Source organism: Odocoileus virginianus, chromosome 22 (assembly GCF_023699985.2).
Source record: "Odocoileus virginianus isolate 20LAN1187 ecotype Illinois chromosome 22, Ovbor_1.2, whole genome shotgun sequence".
NCBI classification, from domain to species: Eukaryota; Metazoa; Chordata; class Mammalia; order Artiodactyla; family Cervidae; genus Odocoileus; species Odocoileus virginianus.
This window is the reverse complement of record NC_069695.1, coordinates 2788965-2814500: the sequence shown is the minus strand read 5'-3', so window position 1 is coordinate 2814500 and position 25536 is coordinate 2788965. Positions and strand designations below refer to the sequence as shown.

Genomic DNA, 25536 nt, shown 5'->3' with positions numbered 1-25536 from the left:
GTAGGTGGGTCTGGAGTTCAGAGATACACTGATTTGGGAGTCGGCGTATAAACATGCTTGGGTATGACAAGTCTCACGCTCACAGCCAGGCCGCTGCACAACGAAGGGGCGACACTCCCGTTTCTCCTGTGTGAAGGACGAGGACACGCTCTGGGTTGAACTGTCTCTGCAAAGACTCACATGACTAAGTCCTAACCCCCAGGGACCTCGGCATGCGACTTGGTTGGGAGACAGGGTCCATGCAGAGGTAGTCACGTCAAAATGAGGATTTTATTAGGAAGCGCCCCGAGCCAGTGGCACGGGTGTCCTTATAAGAAGGGGAAACGCGGATCCAGACGCGCGCCTGGGGAGGAGGGCACACTCCTGCGGCCACAGGTCGAGGACCCCCAGAACTGAGGAGGGGGACCTGAGGAGAGCCTCCTCCAGGACCGTGACAGGGAGCAGGGCCCCGCCGACACCTCGGGCCGGGGTCTGCAGCCTCCAGGGCCGTGAGCCCGTCGGCTTCTGTTGTTTCAGCCACCCCGTTTGTGCTTTGTTACAGCAGCCCCGGGAAATGACTACAGAGAAAGCATCGTGGACAAGTCACCTCTGCGGAGCAGCCAAACCTTACCAGCCATGTAGAGGTGCGTGGAGAAAGAGAAGGGATGGGCTGGGGAGGGAGACAGAGGGCAGACGTCCCATCAGAACTGCTTCCGGTGCTAAACCGGAAGTCTGTGCCCCTGAAATCGATGCTGACCAACTTCCTCTTTGCAGTCATATCTGATCAAGAATGTGTGGTTTTCAAGACATGGAAGCAACCCAAATGTCCATCAATGGAGGAACGGGTAAAGAAGATGTGGTACATGTATACAAGGGAATATTAGGCAGCCGTTAAGAATGAAATAACGTCACTTCCAGCAACGTGGATGGACCTAGTCATTGTCGTACTAAGTCAAAGACAGACACATTGTATGACATCGTTTATATGTGGAATCTAAAAGAAATGATGCAGATGAACTTACTTATAAAACAGAAACCGACTCACAGACTTGGAGAATGAACTTATACAGTATGTGGGGAGGGATGAGGGAAAAGGATAGTTGGGGAGTCAGGATGGACATGGATACACTGCTATATGTAAAATGGATAACCAACAAGATCTCCTGTATAGCACATGGAGCTTTGCTCCATGTTGGTGGTGGGCAGGATGGGAGGGGACTTTGGGGGAGAATGGATACATGTATATTCATGGCTGAGTCCCTTGGCTGTTCACCTGAAACCATCACACCATTGTTAATTGGCTATACCTCAATACAAAATAGAAGTTTTCTTTTTTAAATATGTGGTTTTTGAAAAAATGTCTGAAATGATTTCTACCTGGGTCCATGCAGGCCTCTCATAAAAAGTGGATTTTTAAAACTTCTTGATCTAGTGATCAATTTGCTGTTCAGCTGCTCCGCCATGTCCAACTCTGCGACCACGCGGACTGCAGGCACAATTTGTACTGTAAGTATTTGTTCATTGCATCTGTCAAGTCAGAGTCTGCTCACGTGACCACACAGATGAACCTGCTATCTTATCTTGCCTTTCAGCTTTTACAGAAGGGTTGAGAGCAAGCTGGTTTTCAGAGGATTTAGGAACTGCCACCACAGGGAGCTGGAAGACAGAGAGGTTTTTGTGTCTCTGGCTTTTCAGAGCTCTAAGCTCAAGCAGCATCTGCAGATCTAACTGGAGGAAAAGCGCCCATCTGCTCCCTTTTGCACACGCTGGGCCGGCGGAGCACAGCATAGACAAAGGAAGCCAGCCAGGACAGGGCCAGGCCAGCGTCTCCCGTCTGCAAACACTTGAACACGTGCCCGCAGCACATACACAGAACAGGATGCATATTTAGAAGCAAGAGCACTTTATAATTAGAAAAAAATTGTTACTTCTTTGGGTATTCTTCTTAAGAATCTATTAAAACCCTTTGCTGTTCAGAGGCTCATCAGAAGCATGGTCGGGGAGGCGTTGCTACCAGATGCTATGAGATATTCACACGGGCTGGGCAGCCCTGAGTCCCAAACCAGACACACCAGGACAGGATGCCAGTGGCAGCAAGTCCTCATCTCTCCGCCAGCTCATGGAACCAGCTGTTGAAAGCACAAGCGCGTTTGAATGAGGTGCTCATTTATCATTGTCTGTCTACCCATCATGGGGCTCCACTGCAGAGCCCTTTAGGAAAAAGAGATGCTTCCACATGTACAACCACCCTGCAGGCATCAGGCACAAAATCCCCAGCTAGACCCACCAGGCCATCCCAGCTGGGCCCTGGGTTGAGTGTTTGTTGTGTTTATAGACCTAACAGCTGATACTTTTGGAGACAAATGGGAAAAAACATAGAACTGGATGTGATGCAAAACAAGCTAGAATAATGGCAACAGGCGTGGGCATTTCTGAGACCTTGGAACAACTAAGAGCTCATGGCACACGCACCCTGTTATTTGACTGTGCAAGGAAAGCTGCCTTTCATCTCAGAACAGAAGGTTAGGGTCTGGGTGGCTGGACAGATGGCCACACAGCCCCACAAAGGCCAGGAGCACTGGCTCGGACAAACCCCACTGCAGGCACCCCTTCTGTCCCCAGTCCTCCAAATGTTTATAGACAGACGAAATCGGATTCCAGCAAACAATAAAGGCACTTTGAAAAATAATCTGAGCATCCATAAAAGGAGACAGGGACAGCTCCATCCAAGCTTCCCCGTGGGCTGCCTGCAAAATGCCAAATCTGGGAGGAAATCCTTTCCCTTCAACTGACTCCAAGCCCAAATTCAAAGCCAGCTGGAGGGCAGGAGGGTTACTGGATGACCTCAACTTTTCAGTTTGTACCTTTCCAGAGTTTTCTTGAATCCTTGTGTTGATATTTTTTTAAAAAAATATTTATTTTTTGGCTGTTTCAGGTGTCATTTGCATCATGTGGGATCTCTCCTTGTGGTGCACAGACTCTGTAGTTTTGGTGCAGGGCTCAGCTGCTCTGAGGCATGTGGGATCTTAGTTCCCCAGCCAGGGATCAAACCCACATCCCTGGCCTGGCAGGGCAGATTCTTAACCGCTAGACCATCAGGGAAGTCCCAGTACTGATATTTTTATAGTTACAAATTACCAAAGAAAGGGCCCTCAGTTCACACTCACACTGATGTACACGCACTAACTTCAATCAAAATGTACCCTGTGCCCTGTTACCATGGAACGTTCTAGAACTCCAATGCCAAATACATCTGCAGGCTCTCCCTGGGGAGAGTAGGCTGGAGGCGGCCTCGTAGAAAAATGAGCGTTTTGTAATCTGTAGCTGGGGGAATCATGTCAGAAGAAGAGCTGGAGATGGCAGATTTTCTGAAAAGATGAACTACGACTAGCTGTACTGTTTGCTCCTTCAAATGCCTTTTCAAAACAAAAATCACATCTTTTCTCTCTCTTTTTTTTTAGCTAAACCCCATGTGCAGGGGGAGCACTGTTTTCAAGAGGAAGCAGCCAGGAGTCTCTACAGAAGCCCGTTGCACTGGAAGAGGCCGACCCCCGCTCTGTGATCACTACTGCGTTTCTGCCCTGCCCCAGGCCGCCGCCTCCCAGAATCCAAGGAGCTGGGGGCCTCCTCCAGCCGACCAGCCTGGACAACTGGAAGTCTCGTTGCTCCCCTCACCATTTCAGGATCCTCCTCCCTGTGATCTAAACCACCACCCCCCCCAAGTGTGGTCCCCACCGGCACGCAGATTCCCAGGGAACGTGATGGGAATGCAGCATCCCAGGCCCCCAGCATCAGAGCCTGCGTTTCCATGAGACCCCACCGTGCTCGTGTCCACTTTCAATTTGAGGAGCCTCCTCCTCAAAGGAGGCGGCCTAACCATCCTACTAGATACAGTCAGGGAGTGGCTGGATCATCTTACACAACAGCCAGTTATCTGAAAAGGCTGGCATCCTGCAGGGGCTCCTCCTATGTGACCTTCCGGAAAAAGCAAAAGTACGGAGATAGTAAAACCACCAGCGGCTCCCAGGAGCCGGGTCTCGAGGGAAGGAGGCAGGAATGGGCGGAGCGCAGAGGATGTTCGGGGCGGTGAGATGGCCCTGGGTGTGCCGCACACACGTCATTATGTGGGTGCCAAAACCCAGAGAGTGTGAGCACCAGGCGTGGATGGAAGTGTAAACTATGCACTTGAATGAGTTTGCACGAATCAATATCGGTTCCTCAATCATAATAGATCACACTCGTGTAAGAAGCTAGTAATAGGGGGAAACATGGAATGGGGAAGAAGCCATACCAGACGTCTCCATACTTCCCATTCATTTTCCTATACTTAAAACGGCTCTAAAAATAGTCTGTGAATTAGTCGGTAACAACCTGCTGCTGGGGCCTGAGGCCTCCTCATTCTGGGGTAAGCGACCTGTCTTCAGAGCATCTCCGCTTGCCCAGTGGGGTCAGCAGGGGCCATTCTGCTCCAAGTTGGGCAGGATCCAGACTGGCAGGAAGGAGCCCGCTTGTCACCCCAAGAATGAGTGGGAGGTGCTAGAACCCTGTGATCTTGTGTACCCCAGCCAGGGTTTGTACGCATCTTCTAGAAAAATCCCACATAGGGCAGACAGTACTGGGTTTAGGGAGCTTGGGTTTAGAGAGCAAGGTAGACAGTGTGTTAAACTGGAAGCAGTGCTTATAAGAATAGGGGAAAGACACAGATGAAAATAGTCTGTGCTCCAGGAGACAGATTAGGAAATTACTAAACCGCTAATCCTGGGGGAAGGTGAAATACGGCACGAATTTTGAAGAACAAGTGTCTGGGCGAATACGCGCATCTTACACTTTGTATCTAAAGATGAATTTAATTAAACAACGTTTTAATGGGATGTGTGAGTGCTGATGGGAAATGGCCTGACCTTTCAAAAGCCCCCTCCAGTTACAACAGCATCATCTACCTTAGTGCGACAGCTCGACCCAGTGACGGAATTCCCCTTTTCTGGCAATGTAGTGGTTGGATGCGTCTGGAATCCTCAAGGCTAGAAGGGGATTGGCAACGGATGGGGCTGTGGACAGACCCTGCAGGGGAGCAAGTCCGCCACACAGCAATCACGTGCAGATACACAGACAGACACATAACGTGAGGTCATGCAAAGGCTACAGAGATGGACTTCATCGAGACTGACAGCGGATCCAGTCTCCCGTGAGTCTGGTCACCAAGTCGGCTCTGAAACCGTCTCAGGGAAGACAGCAGGTGATGGCTTTGGAAGCAGCTCAGAGAACAGGCAGTAGGGAAAAAGGATGGTCACGTCACTCTGCAGGCTGTGTGTTCCCTCCGGGGCGTTTTTAGATTTCTACCCACGAGGCGGTGTGCTGCCAGCCAGCGACCGTCAGTTAACAGGAGCCGTTAGCTTTTCTTTGCTGCCGGACTCCCGGAGGCCGCCTTCTTCGCGGCTGGGGCACTGGGCTGAATCTTGCTCCGCCCGATGCCTGGCTTCTTCTGCTGCTTCTGGCTGTTGTCCTGAAGCGACTTCAACCCCAGCATTTTACAGTACTTGTTACACTGGTGGAGGGCTTTAAACTGATCGATGAAGGTCATGGAACAGTTGCCTTTAAATCCTCTGTACCTGTGAGTTTGGGTGGAAGGAAACAATTCTTTTTAAAAAAAAAAATCTGGACCCTTCACCAGTATTAAAAGAAACATTTCAACGGGGAAACTCATGGTGTGCAGAAAATATATCTTGTTTCTGTGAGTGTGTACTAAGTCACTGCAGTTGTGTCCGACTCCTTGCGACCCCATGGAGTGCGGCCCTCCAGGCTCCTCTGTCCGTGGGATTCTGCAGGCAAGCAGACTGGGGTGGGCTGCTGTGCCCTCCCCCTCCCGGGGATCTTCCCAGTCCAGGGATCGAACCTGCGGCTCTTAAGTTTCCTGCACTGGCAGACGGGCTTTTTACCACTAGCACCACCTGGGAAGCCCATATTTATTCCCACTGTAGGCCAGAACGGCCAACGGTTGACACAACTACTGATAAAAAAACAACAAAACCTGGGCCGTGAAGTAAGGACCACGAGCCGTTGGCGTGGGCGGTAAAGACCAAAGACTGTGATGAGGCGGGTGTCCCAGGGGCTGACCGTTGTGCTGCGTCAGCATCTTTAAAGTTTTCATTGGAGGATAATTGCTCTTCAGTGGTGTGCTGGTTTCTGCCGTTCGACACGACTCAGCCGTGAGCACAGGCGTACCCCCCTCCCGCCCCGTCGTCCCCTCCTCGCCATCACAGGGCGCTGAGCCGAGTCCTCGCCACTGAACCGCCTTCCCACTAGCTCTCCTGCAGGCGGCAGTGTCTACAGGTCAGAGCTACGCTCAGTCCGCCCGCCCTCTCCTCCCCCTGCTGTGCCCACGACCCCATTCTCCACACCCCGGGCTCTCTATTCCTGCCCTGCACACAGGGTCCTCAGTGCCATTTCCCCGGATTCCACACAGAGCCCTTTTCTTTTTAGTCAGAGTGACCAGTGCTGGACCATCTCCATAAAAATCTGAAGATCTCTTGGTGACCTGAATCACCCCTCCATCCCACCCAGAGGTTCTAAATGAAGACATCTTGGAACTTTGGGGCTTAAAGAAATTGAATTTAGACCCTGGAGAGGGCAATGGATGGCAACCCACTCCAGTATTCTTGCCTGCAGAATCCCATGGACAGAGAAGCCTGGCAGCCTACAGTCCATGGGGTCACAAGAGTTGGACACGACTCAGCGACTAAACCACCAGCAACTTGTCACTTGAAGGCGTGCAGGCCGAGAGCCTGGGGGCCAGCCTAAGACAACAAAGCAAGTGGGTACGGCCCCCGGAGTCTCCCCGCCACAGACGGGCTGTCTCCTGTGACACGGCGCCTTCTCCCCGGGAGGAGAACCTGGGCCTTTGTGTCTGGCGGCTCCCAGAGGGACCATGCCAGCCTCCAGCCTGGAGTGGTCTCGGGGCTATTCCTCTTGGCTGGGACATTTCATGTTCAAATCGTCAGACTATGCTCTTACAACTTGGTCGTGGGAGGCGAGCATCCTCCTGGATGGAAAATTCCCCAGGCCACCACAGCCCCCCCAAAATCCAGCAAGAAAGAGGGCTGAAGGGCTGCTGACAGGAGGATGAAAGGAGAAAATCCATACAAGCCACCCAGGGCAGTGCATGACATAGAGGATGCTATTCCATCTATGTCGGCCAGGCTGTGTTACAATTGTCAGCTTTCTAACTGGTGCAGCTGGTGGGGGCTTTGTGTGGAGGCGATGCTGGAGCCGAGACGGAAGGGTTTGAGATCTGCTGAGGGAGGCAGGGGCGTGGGTGGCAGAGGAGACCATCGACAATTCACAGGGCCCAGCACAAGCTGAGAACACGGGCTCCCTGGGCAGTAATTAAGACTTTCATGATGACAACAGCGGAACGTGCATTAAACGAAGCTCAGCACCCCTCTGAGTGTGGGGACTTGCGTGACTGCACAGGCTGCCTGCCTAGGGAACTGGTCCTGCTGGGTGTGAGCAAGTTCTGGCCGAGTTTGATTAATCGGGCTAAACACATCGGCAGAAGGAAGTCTGCAAGGGCTGGCTTCATGCTGAGTCTGTAGCTAATACAATTCAAGAAGCTGGGCCTCCTTCATTTGCGGGCAGAAACCATAAAGGACAACAAACCCGAAATGAATGGACTAGGACTGGCGTGTTCTTCCCCAGGAAATCCAAGCTGGGTTTTAAACTGTTCAGGGCGTGAAAGGTTTCTTTTTATTTCTGAAGCCGAAGCATCAGTGAGTTGTTCCATCCAGCCTGCCCCTTCTTCCTCCCTGTGGGGGGAACGGCTCTTCCCTGCCTCCCTGGGGGCCCATAGTCTATTTTCTTGTGAAAAATGACTCAGTTTTTAAAAGCCAAGCTCCTCCATTGAAAGAAAAGTCAGCCCAAGACAGGTGCTGACTCTAGCAGGGTAGGAAAAAAAAAAATGCCACTGCCAACCATGTCATCCGGCCTGAGTTTCCATGGTGCCTGAACATCCATCCCCTGGAGGGATGCAAGGGCCCCTGGACCTGTGACTGTCAGATAGGATGCTTGTCTCATGCTGATAAACTGAGCTTCCCAGACAAACCGGGATTATCTAAAGCCAAGGGCAGCTTCCCTCATTAAGCATGTTAGAAACCAGTCACAGTCATCTGTCTAAGGCGGTCTTGAGGCTTGCTTGAAAACACTGACAATACCTACTCTCTGCAGAGAAGAATCACTAGTTCATACTGTGACCTCCCAGAAAATTCACTAGTCGCTTAAGCCCAACCTGGCAGCCGAGTCTGTGATGCTGCAAAACAAGCAAGCCCTTATAGCAATCTAACGGTCCCACCTCTGAAATGGGAAATGGCTGAGTCCGAACAAAGGAGTGGGAATTCTGGTCACCCTGGCTCGGTCGGCCTTCTTGAGTAGCCCCTGCAAGCCCAGCTATCCTCCCAGGAATCTCTAACCTTCTTTAGAGTCCTCGGGGACAGTCAGAGTAGGCAGCAGAGACTGGGGCCGATTTTACTTGCAGAAGGCCATGTGCAGGCAGGGCTTGAGTGAAGTCAGCTTTGCTCAGTTAAGGAGCCCCTTACTCAGCCCCCGGCTCCCTTCAAGCCCCAGCTTGACTGTACTTCTGTGAAGCCTCCCTGGCCCTCGGACACCCTGAGAAGACATCTCTCCAAACCTTCCTTCTATCTCTGTGAGAAGTACAACCAGGTCTCAGAATTCAGGTACCCCTTTCTGTCTACAGACTGATCTCTCCCAGGATGCTACTTTATGGTCAGAATACCTGTCCAGGGGAGGCTTTCCAATAAAGTTCCAGGGGACGGATGAATGGATGCTGGCCCCAACCTTAGACCTAACTCATCGAAGCTCAGGGTGTTCTCCAGATCCCATTGCTAAACTTCCCATTCTCTCTCCATCTAATTTTGGACCCTCACCTGGGCCTCCTGGGTAGTATAGGATGTCCCACCCCTACCATCTCAGTTTATCTATTTTTGCTGCCTAGCATCTGCAGGATTAAAAGCCTGTCTCCTTTCACAATTTGGTCTCTATCTCAGCCAGGGATGCTGGGCTTCTATTTGACCTCCTATTCTCTCAGACATAGTTGCTTAGGAGAAAAATAAGCAAAATTAAAAAAAGAAAAAAGACTTAGTGGCTTAGGGGAAAAATAGGGCCATATTCTTTGTGTTTTTAGACTGGTGAACCAGGGTTTTTCAAAGGACACGAGGTCAATCATACCAAGCACTTGCACACCCGAGAAGTGGGAAGCACAGGCTCTCCTGCTTGTGGTCCACCTTGCACGTCACGTGTGCCAAACGTGGGGGGGACTGGGGGGACCACACCTCTCTCATCACGCCGCCTCCCTCATCAGGTCCCCGCTGCAGACCCTCGCCACTGCTGTTCTTGTTGGATGGATGTAGTGGGGTAAATAGTATCCCCCTAAGGTCATGTCCTTCCTAGAGCTTCAGAATAGAGCTTTATTCAGAAATAGTGGCATGGCAGATGCCATCAAGATCAGGTCCTTCCGGGGAAGAGCGGGACCTTGATCCAATATTCCTGGTGTCTATTGAGAAGATACAGACACTGGGAGAGCAGCACGGCAGGCAGAGGTGAGGGCCACACACCTACAAGTCAAGGAATGCCGAGGCTGGCAATGACTCCGGATGAAGGAGAGAGGGGACATTCTCCCTCAGGGCTCCAGGAGAAACCAGCGCTGCCCATGCCCCAACTTTCAGCCTTCAGGGCCGGGAAAGGACGCATTTCTATTGTTTTAAGCTCCCTGGTTTGTGGTTGACTCATTATGGAAGCCCAAGGAATCTAACACAAAGGAAAAAAAATAACCTTGCATTTGAGAACTCTCTCACACATTTCTACTTCTAGACACCTTAGTCCTATTGAATTTTATTAACTGAATCTTTTTTATCCTTATCCTCAAATCAGTATAATTTTCTAGTCCGTCACTTTAGCTCATCCATCTTCTCTCATGATCTCCAGGCATGGAGCAATTAATTTATTCTGCTAAACATTATCTGATAGAGTCTTTTCTTAAATATCTTGCTCCTTGGATGGAAGTGGGGCATACAGTTCACTCAAGGGCCTTGTTCACGTGCTGGTTTGGATTCAGTAGGTCTGGGGTGGGGTCCGAAATCCCACGTTTCTATTAATAACTAGCTCTGAACCCCCCTTGATGCCATTGGTTCGGGGTCCCCTCTGGAGGAGCAAGGAGATAAACTAAAGTGTGAATGATCTCATATCATCCTTAACTTCAGAAACATCTTCAAATCGGAACACAGATCTCTTTCATTCCTGACATTTCCTCATAAAAATCACACTGTCATGATCCACTTCCAGAGGAGCTAGGAAGCTATTTATTTCTATATCCTGCCTTTACTCCACACAGACTTAATCCACATTTCACCATTTAGTAATATGTTGGCTGTGGGTCTGTCATGAATGGCTTTTACCAAGTTGAGCTACATTCCCTGCATACCCACTTTGGCAAGAGTTTCTTTTTAATCATGACGGATACTGAATTTTATCAAACGCTTTTTCTGCATCTATGATCATGTGTCTTTCTTTTGTCTGACACTGACTCATTTGCATACGTTGAGCCAGGCTTGTGATCCTGGAATGACCCCAACTTGATCATGGTGCCTGATCCTCCTGCTGGGTTGTGGGATTTGCTTGGCTAACATTTCGTTGAGGGTTACACAGATTAGTTCAACACTTCCTATGTGTGGGAATCATGCTAGGCTGACTTCCTGCTTAAAAACAATTCCTCTCTCCTCTCATGTTGATTATGGATGGCGCGGCCGTCCAGACTCATACCAAGTCAACAGCAGAGCCGGCTTCTCCTTTGACTTAGCAGGACTTCTCTGTGCAACTTTCTGCCTCCAGACACCTGGAGACGGCAGAGGGGTGGAGCCAAGCTTCGGAAACCGCCACCCCTGGCTGCGGGGAAGAAATCAAGGTTCTTGTCGGGTTTAATAAAGGACTCATTTAAAGACAACTTGGCGAGACAAGAAAAACCTACAGAGAATTCCCACAGGTTGGTAACCCCTGTAGAGGCCAGCCAGAGCTATTTATAACAGAGGTTTTAGTTTGAGAGCCTTTCTGAAGAAGGGTTTAATTTATAAGGAATGGCTAGGAGGACATGATGGAGAAGGGAATGGCACCCCACTCCAGTGTTCTTGCCTGGAGAATCCTGTGGACGGAGGAGCCTGGTGGGCTGCTGTCCATAGGGTTGCACAGAGTCAAACATGACTGAAGTGACCGAGCATGCATGCATGCATTGGAGAAGGAAAAGGCAATCCACTCCAGTGTTCTTGCCTGGAGAATCCTGTGGACGGAGGAGCCTGGAGGGCTGCCATCTATGGGTCGCACAGAGTCGGACACGACTGAAGCAACTTAGCAGCAGCAGCAGGACATGACACGCAGGATGAGGATGTGGGGAAAGAACTGAAATAAGCCGCTAGCTGGAGGCAGGGAAGGGTCTGTGTGTGAAATGAAACCAGAGCTGGATGTACAAACAGGAGGAACAGACTGTCGCCCGTGTGTAAAAGGAAGGACACTAGGGGACGCCCGCGGGAACCATCTAGTGATGCCTGCGGCCATCAACACCCTCCATGTCTTCACGTGCGTTCCTTTGGGTCTTCACTGGACAGCATCTGCATGGCAGACACTGCAGGGAGTTAAACAGGATTAAATAAAGGTTTGTGGCTCTTTTCCAGAAAGCTGGCTATTTTTCATAGGAAAGAGAAATATGAACAAATAAAAAATATTATGCTGTGATAAAGGGCTGTGTAAGGCAAGGATATGATTTCCCCCCCCCCACTGCCTGGTGGGTTCTAAGGCTGTCTCATGGAGGAATAAAAGTTCTGGCTTTATTTGGCAAGGGGATGGGTAAGAGTTCAGAGAATGTTCTGAGCAAAAGCAGGCATCCTGGGGAGATTCGAGGCCAGAGGCCACTTGTGGAAGGTCATAAGCCACCCTATGTTGTTCATCCTGTGAGTAGTCAGTGCTTCCCAAAGTATGCTGCAAGAGTGTCACAAGATGCTTTAAAACAAAAAAATCTGGTGTAAATATTATGAAAAATGCCATATAATCTCTCCCCTTGCCTCCTTGGGCACTCCAACTACACACCGGCTCTTTAAAGACCCTGTGAAGTCTCACTAAGGAAACTACCTACATTTATCCAAGTCGGGGTTTCCCCAAATTCTTTGCCAACGGCGATCCTGTTTTCACATGACCGCTGTGACAAATGCTGCCACACAAGCCCTGGGTTCTTTGAGGGTGCGGATGGGGGGCTCATTCGGTAAAGAATCTGCCTGCGATGCACTAGACCTGGGTCCGACCCCTGGGTTGGGAAGATCCTTTGGAGGAGGAAATGGCAACCCGCTCCAGTATTCTTGCCTGGAGAATCCCACGGACAGAGGAGCCTGGTGGGCTGCAGCCCACGGGGTCGCAGAGTCGGACACGACTGTGACGACAGCACACACATGTGTAACAAAGCCGGACCCGTCTCCCAGGAGTGGCACTCCCTCCGGACCTCAGCCCCGCCCGCGCACACACCTCGTCCCGCCCCCTCTTCCCGCCTCTCAGAGCCCCCGGGGTCGTTCCTGCTTCTGGCGGCCCGAGGCCTCCCTGAGCTCACGGCCACACAGGCGGGCTGCTTCCCTCCGGGGCCACCCACTCGCAGCCCTTCTGGCGCCGCCGCAGCCTCCCTCAGGCCGCCGCTAAAGCAAGGCCATGCCGCCTCCGTGGAAAGCAGGCCCGCACTGTCTTCCCTGACACCCGACTCCGGCCGGGGGAAAGCGGAACGCGCAGAGGGGAACGCGGGCGACAGCCGCCCACTGTCCGGTTCTCTGCTGCTGGCGGGGGCGGCGAGCAGCCGCGCTCACGAGGTGCCCGTGCGGACGGGCTTCATTCAAAGGGACCCCAGGCCAGGGGGGCGTCTGTGATGGGAGCGCTGGGGATGAGCCAGCAGAGCGTGGGGCGGGGGGGCAGCCATCTACTCTGGGTCCGCTCGTGAGGCCGTGAGTCCCGTCCCCACGAAGCCGGGCTCCAGGAGAGCCAAGGAGGGGACCGTACCGGGGACGAGACGCCATGGGACAGGCGGCCTGAGGGTACCCCGAGCTTGACTCCCAAAGCCCCGCCCTCATTGTACCTGCAAACGCGGAGGGGCCGTGAACTCCAGGGCTGTCCCGGCAGAGAAGGCGAGAGCCTTGGTACCCGCCCCGCCAACCTCCGGAGCCACAGGCGCCCGGCTCCGACCTCTAGGGTGGGGGCCGCGCGTTCAGGGCGGGCCGGCTGGGGCCATCCTGGGGCAGGCCTGGAGCCCTGGGGAGTGGCATCTCCTCCGCACGTCCTCCGCTGGCCCTCCTTTGGCGCCCCCCAGGCGCCTTCCCCGCAGCCTTCAGACCCACGCACACCCCACGCCTCTTTCCAGCTGCAGCTCCCTCCTCGACCGCCGAAACCAGGAGCCCCCGCTGCATTTTGCTTAGACCTTCCAGGAGACAGTGCTGGTCTTTACCCCGCCCTATCGGCCCAGGCGCTCTGTACTCCAGCTCTCTTAGCCATCACCTCCTCCTTGTTCATTCGCCACCCCCCACCCCCCACCCCCCAGCGTTTACCCGCCGATCTGCGATCTGCGGGGGTGATCCAGTCTCCCCAGATCTTTCCGTGCAGACTTGTCTCTGCATCTGGAAATGACTAGGAGCCTGGCTGTGCTCCCGGGTCCTGAGCCGGGGAACGGGCAGCGGGGTAACTAGTGAGAACAGCTTGGGGGGGGGGGGGGGGGGGGGCGGGAGGAGCCCTCTGCTCCAACTCCGGTCCCTCCCTGCTCCTTTACAAGGTTTTGGGTGGAGGCTGCTGGACTGCCAACCTTACTCCTGCTCTGGATGGAGGCTGGGTCCTCCTGGCTGACTTCTCAGCCCAGGAGACTCTAAACGCACGCACACTAGGAGCACCGCTAGTACTGACACTGGCAAAAAAAAATTAGGTGCTCCAGACCTATCGGAGGTCGGGCCTCCAGACCACCTTGACAGCAGACTGGCCAAATAGGTCGGCCGCTGGCCACCGAGCTCTGCTACATAATGGGTTGATCGGATCTGAAACGGGATTCAGGCTGGCTTTCCAGAGACGGAGACCATGGTGGCAGGACAGGACGGCAGGTGTCTGGTATCCAGGGCATGTGAAAGTGCCTTCATCAGGCCCCTTAGGCCTGGGAGGCTGGCCCTCTGAAGCCGGGCGCTGGGGAGTCAGCTAGAACACCGGGATCTACAGCGACGTGGCCTGCCGTGCAGAGCCCCGGGGACGTCAGCAGAGTCTGATCTGAGCCCCTCGTTCCTCCGCTCCTGGCAGACTCACGCGTTGCACTGGAGAGTCTGCCCAGAGTCACCACACACACACACGCAGCATAGGGCCCCATACCCACGTGACCACACCCTCAAGCCTGTTCTAAGCATCCTTCTCGAGTGTTAGAGCCCATCTCCTTCCATCCACAAGTTCGTTCCGACCCTTCCTCCCCAGGCCCTGCGGTAGCTCAGACTGAGTCCGGGTTAAGCACCCAGGTGGCGTCCCCCGCAGTGACTCCCCGGGGGCTGCTCTTGGCTGGAGGGCAGGTGTCTTTTCCTGCAACTCAGCTGACCCAGTGTGGGAGGCTGTGCTGATTTTTAGGGCTTCACGGCTCACGGGGGCGTCACACTGATGCCAGGAGATCCTGGTTCCCTAAGGGAACTGCCCTGGCCATGTATCCGCCGTTACACAGGGACCTTACCCCCCTACAGCCGCCCCTCTGCAAGAACGAGCCATTCGTGATCCTGCCCAGCCCTGGCTCCTGGGTCGGGGACTCGCTGCGATCCTGCAGGCCCGACACTGGCTGACGGCCTGGTGGCCACAGAGAGGGGGTCCTCTGTGCCTATTCATAGCGACCCTAGTTTGGTTCAAGGCTCACTGCCTCGGAAGAAATCTGTCCAGGGTACTTTTCTTTGTCTTTCACCAACATGAAGCGCGCTTTGGGGCAGAGATTACAGGAGACAAAAGCGTTGGCTCTGCCGCCCTCTGCTGGCTGGACTGCAATATTGCCTTCTCCCCAGAAACTGGGCGGGCCGGGTGTGCGTTTGCAGGACCCACTGAGACAGGTGTGGCTCTGTCCGCAACAGGTGTTGGTTTACACCGATTTTGATTAGGTTAAAATTTCCGAATCTTATATTACAGAATTAGGCATTTTTCCTTCTCGCCCTTCAGAGAACTCTAAATGTCTGAGCAATTTTCAAATCAGAAATATGTTCAACACTGGGGTTAGTATCTTTGGTCTGCCCAGAAGATAGATTATTAGATGTTGAAACAATCAACTTGCCACACAGTGTAACATGAAGTTTTGGAACTCAACATTGCTGAAGGAGTGTGGGTATTAAGTATTCCAGGAGAATATTTCATGTTTCAGTGTTAAGGATCATACCACCAGGTAAAGTTGCATTAGAATAAGTCATGATGTCCCCTGTTTTCTTTTATAATATTATAAATGATCTTAAAATAGTTTCACACCTCCTGGCTTCACTAAACAAGAAAATAAGCCAGGTCTCATTTACTGAGGTGTCTACAGCCAAATATATGATTCAGGTTGAGACATAGGGAATCTCTTTTAATAAGCTAGTAGTTCCTCTTTCTGCGAAAGATCCTGACCACCAGACAAAAAAGTGTGGAGCCTAAATTTGGGAGATGTTTTACATTTCTGGTTTAAAGTTATTATTGATCATCATTAAAGTCAGATTTGCCTCGTCACTGTTTCTCCTGCCCATGTCTGGTGCTCTTCTCAACGTGATGAAAAGAATGTGAGTGGTGATGCCCACACGGAGCGCTGCTTCTCAGGATGGGGGCGCCCGTGCTCAGGCTGCAGGAGAGCAGGTGAACGCGCCGTCTCCCGCACGGATGCAGGAAGCCTGCCCTGGCGGCTTGCTAAGAATAAAGAGAAGGTGCCTGGCCACGTTCTGCTCTCTGGAGCCTCCAACACCTGCCAGGCTCCCCAGCCTTTCTCTCCCCCGTTTGAGATTGTGTCCCACCCGGCAGCTTAGACAGCTGCCTTTGTGCTTGAAACCCTTCCCCGAATCTCTCTCACGTTGACTGCCCGGGCTCCCGTCTGCAGCTCTGACTTTCCCTCGAGTTCCTTCAGCGGAATCTCGCCTCCTGGCCCCGGGGACCCCTTGAGGCCTGTGATCAGACGGCCCCCTTCCCCTGCACCTCATGCTCTGTCCTTGGGAAGAAAGACGACGGGATGGACACAGCCCCCAGGGACCTCCACAAAGAGACCTCCCAAACCCCACGCCTTGTACTCTGCTCAGAGAAGATTCCTCTTGTTAGTTTTTCAAGCTGACCTAAGAAACATTTCTTTAAAGAAAAAAAAAATGACTGCAAAAGTTTAAATAAAACGTTTTAAAGACACAAGGACAAGATGATTTAATATCCCTAATATCTAAATTTTCTCAGACGTTTCAGAATTCCCTTCTCTCCCACCCCCTCTTCAGGGAGGAGGCAATAAGTAACACTTAAGAGACAACATTTTTGCGCTGGGCTCCAGCTCTCGGTTCTAATGGGTGCTGGGCAGCTGTCCCAGGCCAGACAAGTCACATTAAAGCTGAGAAGAAAACCAAAGGGATTGGATTTCTTTTATAAATTACAAGAAAAAAAAATATGGTCCAGGTTCCTGGAAGCTGTTAAGATGTTTTTTAAAAGATGTCTTAAATCATCACTCTTATGCTTGTCTGAGTTTTTGAAACTTCTTGGGCAGCTTTCTGCTTTGTTTTGGTGGAAAGTGGTTCCAAATACTGGTACGGAATTTGCCTATGCTGATGTCAGGCTGGGGCATGAGCTGGGGAAGGAAACCAGTGTTTATCAAGCACATACTGAGCCTCAGGGACAGGAGGCAGATGAGCTGGGGGATCCCCGGGACCACCCTGGGTCCCCATTCTGTGCATCGGTGGCTTTGAGAACGTCAGGCCTCACATCCACAGAGCTGGTGAGACAAGAACTCGGCATTCAAAGCAGGTCTGCGTGATGCCTGGATCTGCCATATCCTACAAAGGACGTGATGCCTGTGAAGGAAAGCTCTAACTTGGGAAATTCTTCTGAGGCCCAGGAAAATCTCTTTGTAAATAGGGGCACCATACATTTTCTAAGTAGGGAAACTTGCTCAGGACAAATACCTAGACCGGATGCTAGGATGGCAGGCATGAAATGATACTGTCCTGGGCAAACCAGGATGCACTGTCATCCCTTTCACCACTTGGGCCAAACGTCTCTGACACCAAGAAGCAAGGTTACCAATAGGAGAATCAGAAGTAGGTGGCAGGACCAAGATCTGAACCCAAGTCTTTTAAAAAAAAAAAATCCCTGCCCTCACTACTACATCATACCCACCCCCACGACGTACGCTCCTGACAAGCCCATGGCCAGGACCCACGTCCCTGACTCATAGAGAGCTCCGGTTAGCAGTGGGGGTGCAGCACGGAGGATCGCCCTACCGCAAAGTGCTACTATCCTGAGCAGGAACACAGTCAAGCTGCATTTTTGTTCTAAAACCAAATTGAAAGCCTCTGTGTAGTTGTCGAGAACTTCATGCATCAGACTTGTTGATCTGGAGGTTAGAAGAGTGTTCCCCTTTCTACTTTTCTCAAATCCCTTCTTCTCTCCATCCTTCATATACTGATTGAAAATTGTACTGTTAGAGGCCTGCTAATGGTCTGAAATTACCAGAAAGCTCAAGTAAAGACGCTGCTCCCAGCTGTAGGAGAGTGAGCTATGTCAATCATGCTATTTTATCGTCTGTACTTCTGACGCTTTGAGATCTGCAGCTTTGCAGGCCCTGTGGCGGCTCCCCCTGCCAGGGTCAGTCAATTCCTAGAGACAACGACCGGCCTTCTAGAACGCCTCACACAGGCCAACCAACCAACCAGCCTGCAGCCCACTCCCACCATCCCCTCCCGGGTCTCACACTCCAGGCCACCTGCCCCAGTCACCACAGGGCAGGCCCCAGACAGTAACACCCAGCCCAGCACCCCGGAGCCTCCCGGAAATTTACAGACGACTCAATTCCAAGCTCTCATCCAGGCTTCTCCCTCCCCTCCTCCTGCCTCCTGACTGACCCTGCGGCCTCCCTGACCTGGTCTGGTGAGCCCCTTCCTCTTGGGAGCTGAGTAACAAGCTCTTTTCAATGGCGATTGTCTCCTGACCTGTCGGCTTCATCATGCCTGAACCATAATAGAGCCTCCATTGTAAAACGCAAGCCATCCCTCCTAAAACTCACTTGCTCCCACCCCGTTTCCCCCTCCTTACAAACAGCCCTAGTCCACGGGGACATCAGCAGTGGGAGAAAGCCCGGCAGTTCCAGCCCAGAGCTCTATTTCTCCTCACTGGAGGTCAAGCAAAGCAGAGAAACGAGACCGTTTTTTCAAGAGATACCCCAGAGAAACATGATCTTAGAGCCACCTGGGCACTGCTTACCCCATAGCGAGCAAAGCGATACCCGAAGTTGGGAGATCAACACTGCTGATGACAACCAGAGTCATCAGAGCCTTCCACAGTCACCTGCCCTTCAATCAACCACCACCGTGGGAGTTCGGGAGCCACCTAAAATACTGCTAGATATTTGGTGAAGACTACAGGGGAAAATACAAGCTTCCCAGGTGGCGCCGGTGGTAAGGAACCCACCCGCCAATGCAGCAGACATAAGAGACGTGGGTTCGATCCCTGGGTCTGGAAGATCCTCTGGAGGAGGGTGTGGCAACCCACTCCAGTATTCTTGCCTGGAGAATCCCATGGACAGAGGAGCCCAGCGGACTTTGGTCCATAGGTTTGCAAAGAGTCAGACACGACTGAAGTGACATAGCACATAAGCAGGGAAAATACATTAAAAACATACAAATCGAATCCACTGCACTCAATTGCACAAATTTTTAAAGAAGCTAATAGTCAAAATATTAAGTGTAGAAAAATGTAATATTCCTAGTGAAAAAAAATTCCCAATAACGCTGGCATTTCCCCCCCCCCCACCCATGGCACTCCTGCGGATCATTAATTTTGAAATATGTTCAGGGTTCTTACTTTGTTTCAAAGTCAGGAAACCATGTGTGTCTTCTTGGGAGAACCAAGTCCATAAATATTTTAGGTAAGTGAGAGAAGTGAACTGAATTCATCCCACGAACATCTGTCATCCATGGTTAGGACAGAAAATCACCTCTGCCGGAAGGTGTTTGGAAACCCAGAGGTGAGCGACAGGCATTAGATCTTTTTCTACTTACCCTTTAGCCTCTGTTGCTATGCCAACATCGGTTAACTTCATTCCTACACCTACAGGGGGAGAGAGCAAAGGGCACGTATTACCTGGGGCTCCTTGGAAGAGAGGGACCACTCATTCGTGGGAGGGGCAATTCCAGCCCCGTCTTGTCCCCGCCTGCAGAAACGCTTCCCTTGTGTCCCTCAGCAGACAGCATCCCAGACGTGCCTCCGGCCTACGGGGCCACAGAGGGAAGCTGGGCTTCGAGGACAGCCAGCCGAAGCACGCGCCCAGGGACGCTGTCCTCTGCCTGCCTGGCCCACCCCCTCTGCTGGAGGAGGGGGCCCGGCCCTGGCCCCGGAGGTCTCTCCCCAGAGACGCTCTGCTGTGGGCTTAGGTCTATTCCCTGCTCTTCACTGGAGTGGCAGCCCTTGTCTAACAGGAAGTAGGGTGGGCGTGGCCTGGGCCGGCCAAGTTCAACAGGGAGAGGGTTCAAGACCGGCATCTATTCAGTTCAAGGCCAGGCTCTGGACCCACACCTTCCCATCTGCATAAAGGCAGTGTCCGATTCAGGACCGAAGGTTTATCTGGACCGGCTTTAGATCCAGGGACAACCTCTTGAGTTGTGTGTAGACTTTTTAGCCACTGAGCTGGAGATACAGACATGTGTCACCATGGTCTAACCCTTTGATGCTTATCCTAACTTCTATCCATTAAACCAGGGGTCTCCAACCTCCAGGCCACGGAGCAGTATGTGTTGTTGGATCAGCGGTGGCATTAGATCAGAAATAAAGTGCATAATAAATATAATGCGCTTGAATCATCCTGAAACCGCCCCCCACCCCTGCAACCCCTGGTCCATGGAAAAGCTGTCTTCCATGAAATTGGTTTGGTGCCATAAAGGTCGGGGACCGCTGCATTAAAACATTGGAAGTTGGGTGGGGGGGTTGGCTAGCAAACCAACTCCACAGCTCTATGAGCATCCCACCCTGGTTCAGTGAAGAGCTCTGGGCATCCTTGTTAGAATCCTAGACACACAGGAGTCTTTTTCCTCTCCCCCAACCCCCAGCAGGAGCAGCTGGGACAATGGCTCAGGAACCAGGGATTCAAACAGAATGAAAGTCCTGCTGTCTTGCAAGGAGGAAAAGGGCAAGACCTCCACCTTCCCCAGCGGGGGGAAAATGCCTCTCTCTCAAGCATCATCTTGTCTGGAAGCCAATCCTCTCCGATGCCCAGAGTGTGGGTGACCTGTGGCCTTCCCAGAATCTCCTTGCCAGACCAGACACCAGCCCTGTCCCTCCTCTATAGGGTGGTGGCTGAGGGCGCAGCTCCAGCCCCACGGATCTCTGCCGTGATCTCGCCCACGCCACCTGATGGCCGGCACTCTGCAGCAGGGCATGGGGTCCACGGACCCTGGAGGCTGCAGTCCACAGGGTCGCAGACGCGATTGAAGTGACTTGGCACGCACACGTGGGCTCCATCGTGCCATGCCACCTGGGTCTTGCCTTCTCTTCTCTGGCCCCCGACTCTCGTCCCCGCCAGGTCAGTCTGTGGTCACTGTATTCCCTGTGGCCACCAGGTGACCTGCTTGCTGAGGGGAGAGGCGACCAAGAAGCCAGCCCGGGCTGTGGCTAGAGAAACCAATATTCCCGGCAAAAGCCGGCCCTGAGGGTCAGGCCAGATGGCAACCTAGTTCCATGGTCTCCATTCCTAGGAGTATGGCTTTCTGAAGCTCAGAAAAGCAACAGCTAAAGGGTTCAAAAGCTCTGATCCAGCAACACCTGCCTGGGCCACGGTGAAGACACAGGCCATGTGGCTGCTCAGGCTGGTTGGACAGACAGAAGCAAACAGCCCCACTTTCCTGCAGGGCCCCCAGGAGCTGAGTTAGACACAGCACTTTGAGGGCGCCAGTAAGCATCGTAAAAGCCTCTTTCGCTGTTGGCCACTATTGCGCCTTGTGCTTTCAAAACTGTTAACAACTAGAACATACGTAGAAATGCTTCACATGGTTTTTGTCATAGGAACTGTACTTGGGAAGAAAAAACACTAAATTGCAAAAGCCCTCTCTGGACATTTTGTTGTGTAGAAAAGTTGTATTTAAAAATTACAGCTCTAAGCCACAGAAGTCCAATTTTAAAGTCATTTGGCAAAAAAGGTCCTTGAGCTTGGGAATTGCTTTTCCTCGAGTCTCACAATTACCAGCTGTCACCAACGCTGGAAAAGCAGAGTAAGATTTTCAAAAAGAAACCTCTCTCTCTCGGCTTAATGATTTGCCAGCAATTCAACCAAGGTTATTAAGGGTCTCTATAGGACAATAATTTAGATTATAGTGTGCAGCTATTAAAGCGTGTTGGGGATAATAGTCATCTACAGGTTGTTTCCAATGGAAGGCAGGAAAAAGGCAGTATCACAAGAACCCAGAATTTGAGTTCTTGGGTTATTGGGCTGACAGCTTCTTAGGAAGCCCAGCGGTCTCCGTGTGTGCGGACCTTGGGGCCAAATGGCAGGCTCACCTTTCACCCCACAAACCTCAGGACTCGTCACAATCCCATCAACACATGAAGGCAACCAGGGAGAAGATAAGAAAAAGTGATATTTGAGAGCTTGGGTTTGTTTGGGATTTTTTAAATCCTAATTCCAGAGTCTCAGCAAAAACGATAAAACTTGGGACTCGCTTAGAGGATAGGTGTGTAACCTACTGCCACAATGAAGATAATGGAAATCTTCCCCAGGAGCAGAGAGCACACACCCTAATGAGACACTGTGCCAACACTTTAACCACACATGTCCCCACAAGGTGATGTAAGTTCCCCTACAGCTGTTTACCTGTGCCTGGAAGCAAAATTAGCCATGCACCAGGCTCCTAGCGTTGCTTTGCCGTATAACAACCGTATTTAACACAAAGTTAACTCGGAAGGAGAAAGACGGGCAAGTCTCAAGAGTAGCACAGACAGTCTGGGTGAAACAGCTGTCTGTGAAGACCATGTTTTGTGTACATGGCGGCAGCATCTCTTCATGAGTGCGTGGTTAGGACTGTCTTCAGCTTGCAGGTCAGCCTCCCCTGCAAGTCTATGAATACTGCACTGTGCGGCTGGCCTCAGAGGAGCCCCTCACGGCAGCCTTCGACATTGGGAGACCTTGCAAATTTGTAAATTTGAGTTTTAGTGGAGAGAGCTTGGGATTCAGAAATAGAGTGTTGCTGTGGGGGGAGGAGACAGTGGGACAAGTTGAAAGAGTAGCATTGACATAAATACACTATCACGTGTAAGACAGTTAGTGGGAAGCCGCTCTGTAACACAGGAAACTCAGCCTTGTCCTCTGTGATGACTGAGAGGGGTGGGAAGGAGACACATGTATACTTATAGTGGATTCATGTTGTACAGCAGAAACTAACATTATAAAGCGATTACTTTGATTTAAAAACTAAACAGGGATGTGTGGCAGTCAAAATAAAAAAGAAAGTGTGTTGGAGGCTTGGACCCTTCTTTGCAGCCGATTGACAGCCAAGATTAGATCCTTAACTCCCAGCCTCTGTTTTTCCATCTGTAAAATGGGGATCATAATGTCTCTTTGGCAGGGCTATTAAGATGAAAGAAAAACAGGGGAAAATGAAAGCAGAGAAAAACTGGTGAAATCCAAGTTAGGTCTGTAGACTTCTTATATTGTGCTGATGTCAAACTCCTGGTTTTGACAATGTTATAGCTATGCAAGGTGTTATTAGCTGAAGCCGGGTGAAGGATATCTGGAGACCCCTCTGCACACTTCTGCAAATTCTCATCCCTATGGTTATTTCAGAAGTTTTCAAAAATAGGGAACACCGTGTCAGTGCTATGCTAAATGTCTTCCTATCTCATGTAATCCTCACAGCCACCCCCTGTGGAAAAGACTGAGGCACAAAGGTGAGCGGCCCGCCCAAGGCTGGGACGTGGGGGTGCCGGAAGCAGAACCCATAGGGGGCTCTCCTCACCGCCAGGCTCCAGAGCTTGGAGTCCTTGTGTGTGACAGAGTCTGACACTAGCAGGTACCCAGTTATAGGTCAGGTTTTTCCTAAAGCATTGTTATCTGGAAAGGAGAAGGGGGGGTCCCATGGTCGAAGCTGCTGGGGCCCCAGCCCATCGCCCTCCCCACGTGCGTGCATATGTTTGTACCCCCAGATGCCTCCATCAGCCTCTCTTGGCCTGAGAGCCTTTCCCAAGTCACATGCCCTCGCTTCGCTCAGCAGGGCTGGCCACGTGCAGGTGGCAAATCCAGGGGAGTTCATGCCCTGACTTGCAGCAGCCTTCTGCTGGTTACTAAGGGGAGTTGGTGTATAAACACCCCTGCTCCTCGAGTGTGATCTTTGCTGAGAAGCTTGTCCTGCTCAGCCTCCCAGACTTTCCCCACCGGGCATCAGCTTCAGGAATTCACAGTGGTGACTGGCTATCAGGCGCCCTATCAACTTTCTTTCCCTTCCCCAGCCACACTTCCTCAATCTCCTACCAGCATTTCCTGGGGTCCCCTCCCAAATATTCACACTCAAACATTTGTGTGCGACAGAATATGAACTTGGCCTAAATAAAGGATTTGTTTCTACCCAACATTTTGGAGGTAACTGCTAGGCTCTGGTAAGTCAGAGAGGGGACTTCCCTGGTGGGTGGTCCAGTAGCTAAGGCTCCATGATCTCAGTGCAGGCAGGGACTGGGTTCAATCCCTCATCAGGGAACTAGATCCCACACGGCATAACCAAAACCTGGTGCAATCAAACAATTTTTTTTTTTTTAAGTTCCAAAGAGGCTAGAGACTGAGGCCATCCCACGGGCAAGCAGTGATGGGTCCCTGAAAAATCTCAGGTGAGCATTTCTGGTTGGCAGTGCTCCACGCATACTGCTCTCTCCCAGGAAGCAGAGCTGACCCCGGTTCCGCCAGGAGGGGACACCTGGAAATTCCCACCTGGTCTCCCCTGGACCCTCCCCAAGCGCTTCACCCCTTCACTGGTTTGAGTCTGTATTCTTTCACTGTAATAAACCGTAATCACAAACATAATGGCTTTTCTGAGTTCCATGAGTCCTCCCAGAAAATTAATGAACTGCAGGCTGGTGGTCTTGGGGAAACCCCAAACTGCATCTTGTCTCAGGGCCGTCTCTGTGAGAAATCTAATGACCATCCCCACTTCATACACCAAGTGCATTCCTCAAGACGTGGGTATAAGTGGAAAACGTGCTATAAATTCACCAAGTAAGCTTGAAATCTCAAGGACCCGTGAAAGACCCTTTCACTTATTATGAATGAATTCTTACATTTTAATTAATCTTTTGGTATGAGTGGATTTTCATATATACATGCATTCCTGATTTTGTGCCTATTGAGGATACTGAGCACCAACTTTCAGTTACCTCTTGTAATGGGAAGGCGTTATGAATGATTATAATTGGAATGAATTATTGAAGTATACTTTGTTACTCTTTTGGGTTGGTCATTTTAGGCTCCTTTGTCACTGCTTCTCACGACACATTAGTAATACTTTCTGCTGGCGAAGATGCTGACAGTCTCCACCTAGGAGATCGCTCCCTCCTGCTTCCCCTCCGCCCCTGGGAACGTTCCAGACCCAGAGCATCCCTGGAACCCGGGCCAAGCTGCTCTGCTCACCCTGCATGTCTGTGACCAGTAGGCAGCCACTTGTTTTCTGGTAGACCCAGTGCTGGAAAGTGCAACACTTCTGCCCAGCCTCCGACTCTCTTCTCAAGAAGTTTATCTCCTTCCCATCCCTGATGGAATACTTCACAAATTCTCCAATCAGCTCTTCCTCCACGGTTGCGTACGGGATGTTATTCTCAGGTCGATGGATAAGGAAAATAGGAATGATCCTGGAAGGAAAGAGAACATGGGAAGGCATTGTGTTCTCACGTGGGGACATTCTACCCGACCCGGAGGAGCAGCGGGCTACAGGATAAACCCCTGGGTTCCATCAGATGTAGACTAAATATCCGCCAGTGATTATTTAATGGTTTAAAAAAAAAAGGGTGTGTTCCTTTTATTTGTTCCTAGAGTTGATGGGACACTCTTCCTCCAGAGGGAGTTTAATTGCTCCTGCAGAAATGAATGCCTTTTCATAGCCATTGTTAGAGTCCATCAGTGACCCGCTGGTCAGGTGACTAGACATCCGCCCAGCCAGCATGTATCCACCCGTCTGTCCATCCTTCCTTTTATTCGGTCAGCAAATATCCACCCAGGGGCTTCTGTGTGTCAGCCTCCCCCCAGATGTCGTTCTGGGAAACACTACAGACGACAGAAGCTCTGCTCTCAAGGAT

General features: G+C 51.5%; 1 protein-coding gene and 1 long non-coding RNA gene across 2 annotated transcripts in view; one reads left to right on the top strand and one right to left on the bottom strand.

Moving 5' to 3' along the window:
- Positions 1 to 662: 662 nt before the first annotated feature.
- On the top strand, positions 663 to 3528 carry LOC110150059 (uncharacterized). The gene is made up of 3 exons (XR_002317637.2): positions 663 to 1485; positions 1957 to 2138; positions 3441 to 3528. It is a non-coding gene; the product is annotated as an uncharacterized lncRNA (long non-coding RNA).
- Positions 3529 to 4800: 1272 nt separating this feature from the next.
- ALPK2 (alpha kinase 2) overlaps positions 4801 to 25536 on the bottom strand; it is a 132912-nt gene continuing 112176 nt past the window's right edge. The window contains exons 11-13 of the mRNA XM_020912818.2: positions 24875 to 25092; positions 19275 to 19323; positions 4801 to 5588 (exon numbers count right to left, since the gene is read on the bottom strand). Coding sequence (XP_020768477.2) covers positions 5369 to 5588; positions 19275 to 19323; positions 24875 to 25092 — 487 coding nt within the window. The 3' untranslated portion in view covers positions 4801 to 5368. The remainder of the gene's footprint in view (positions 5589 to 19274; positions 19324 to 24874; positions 25093 to 25536) is intronic.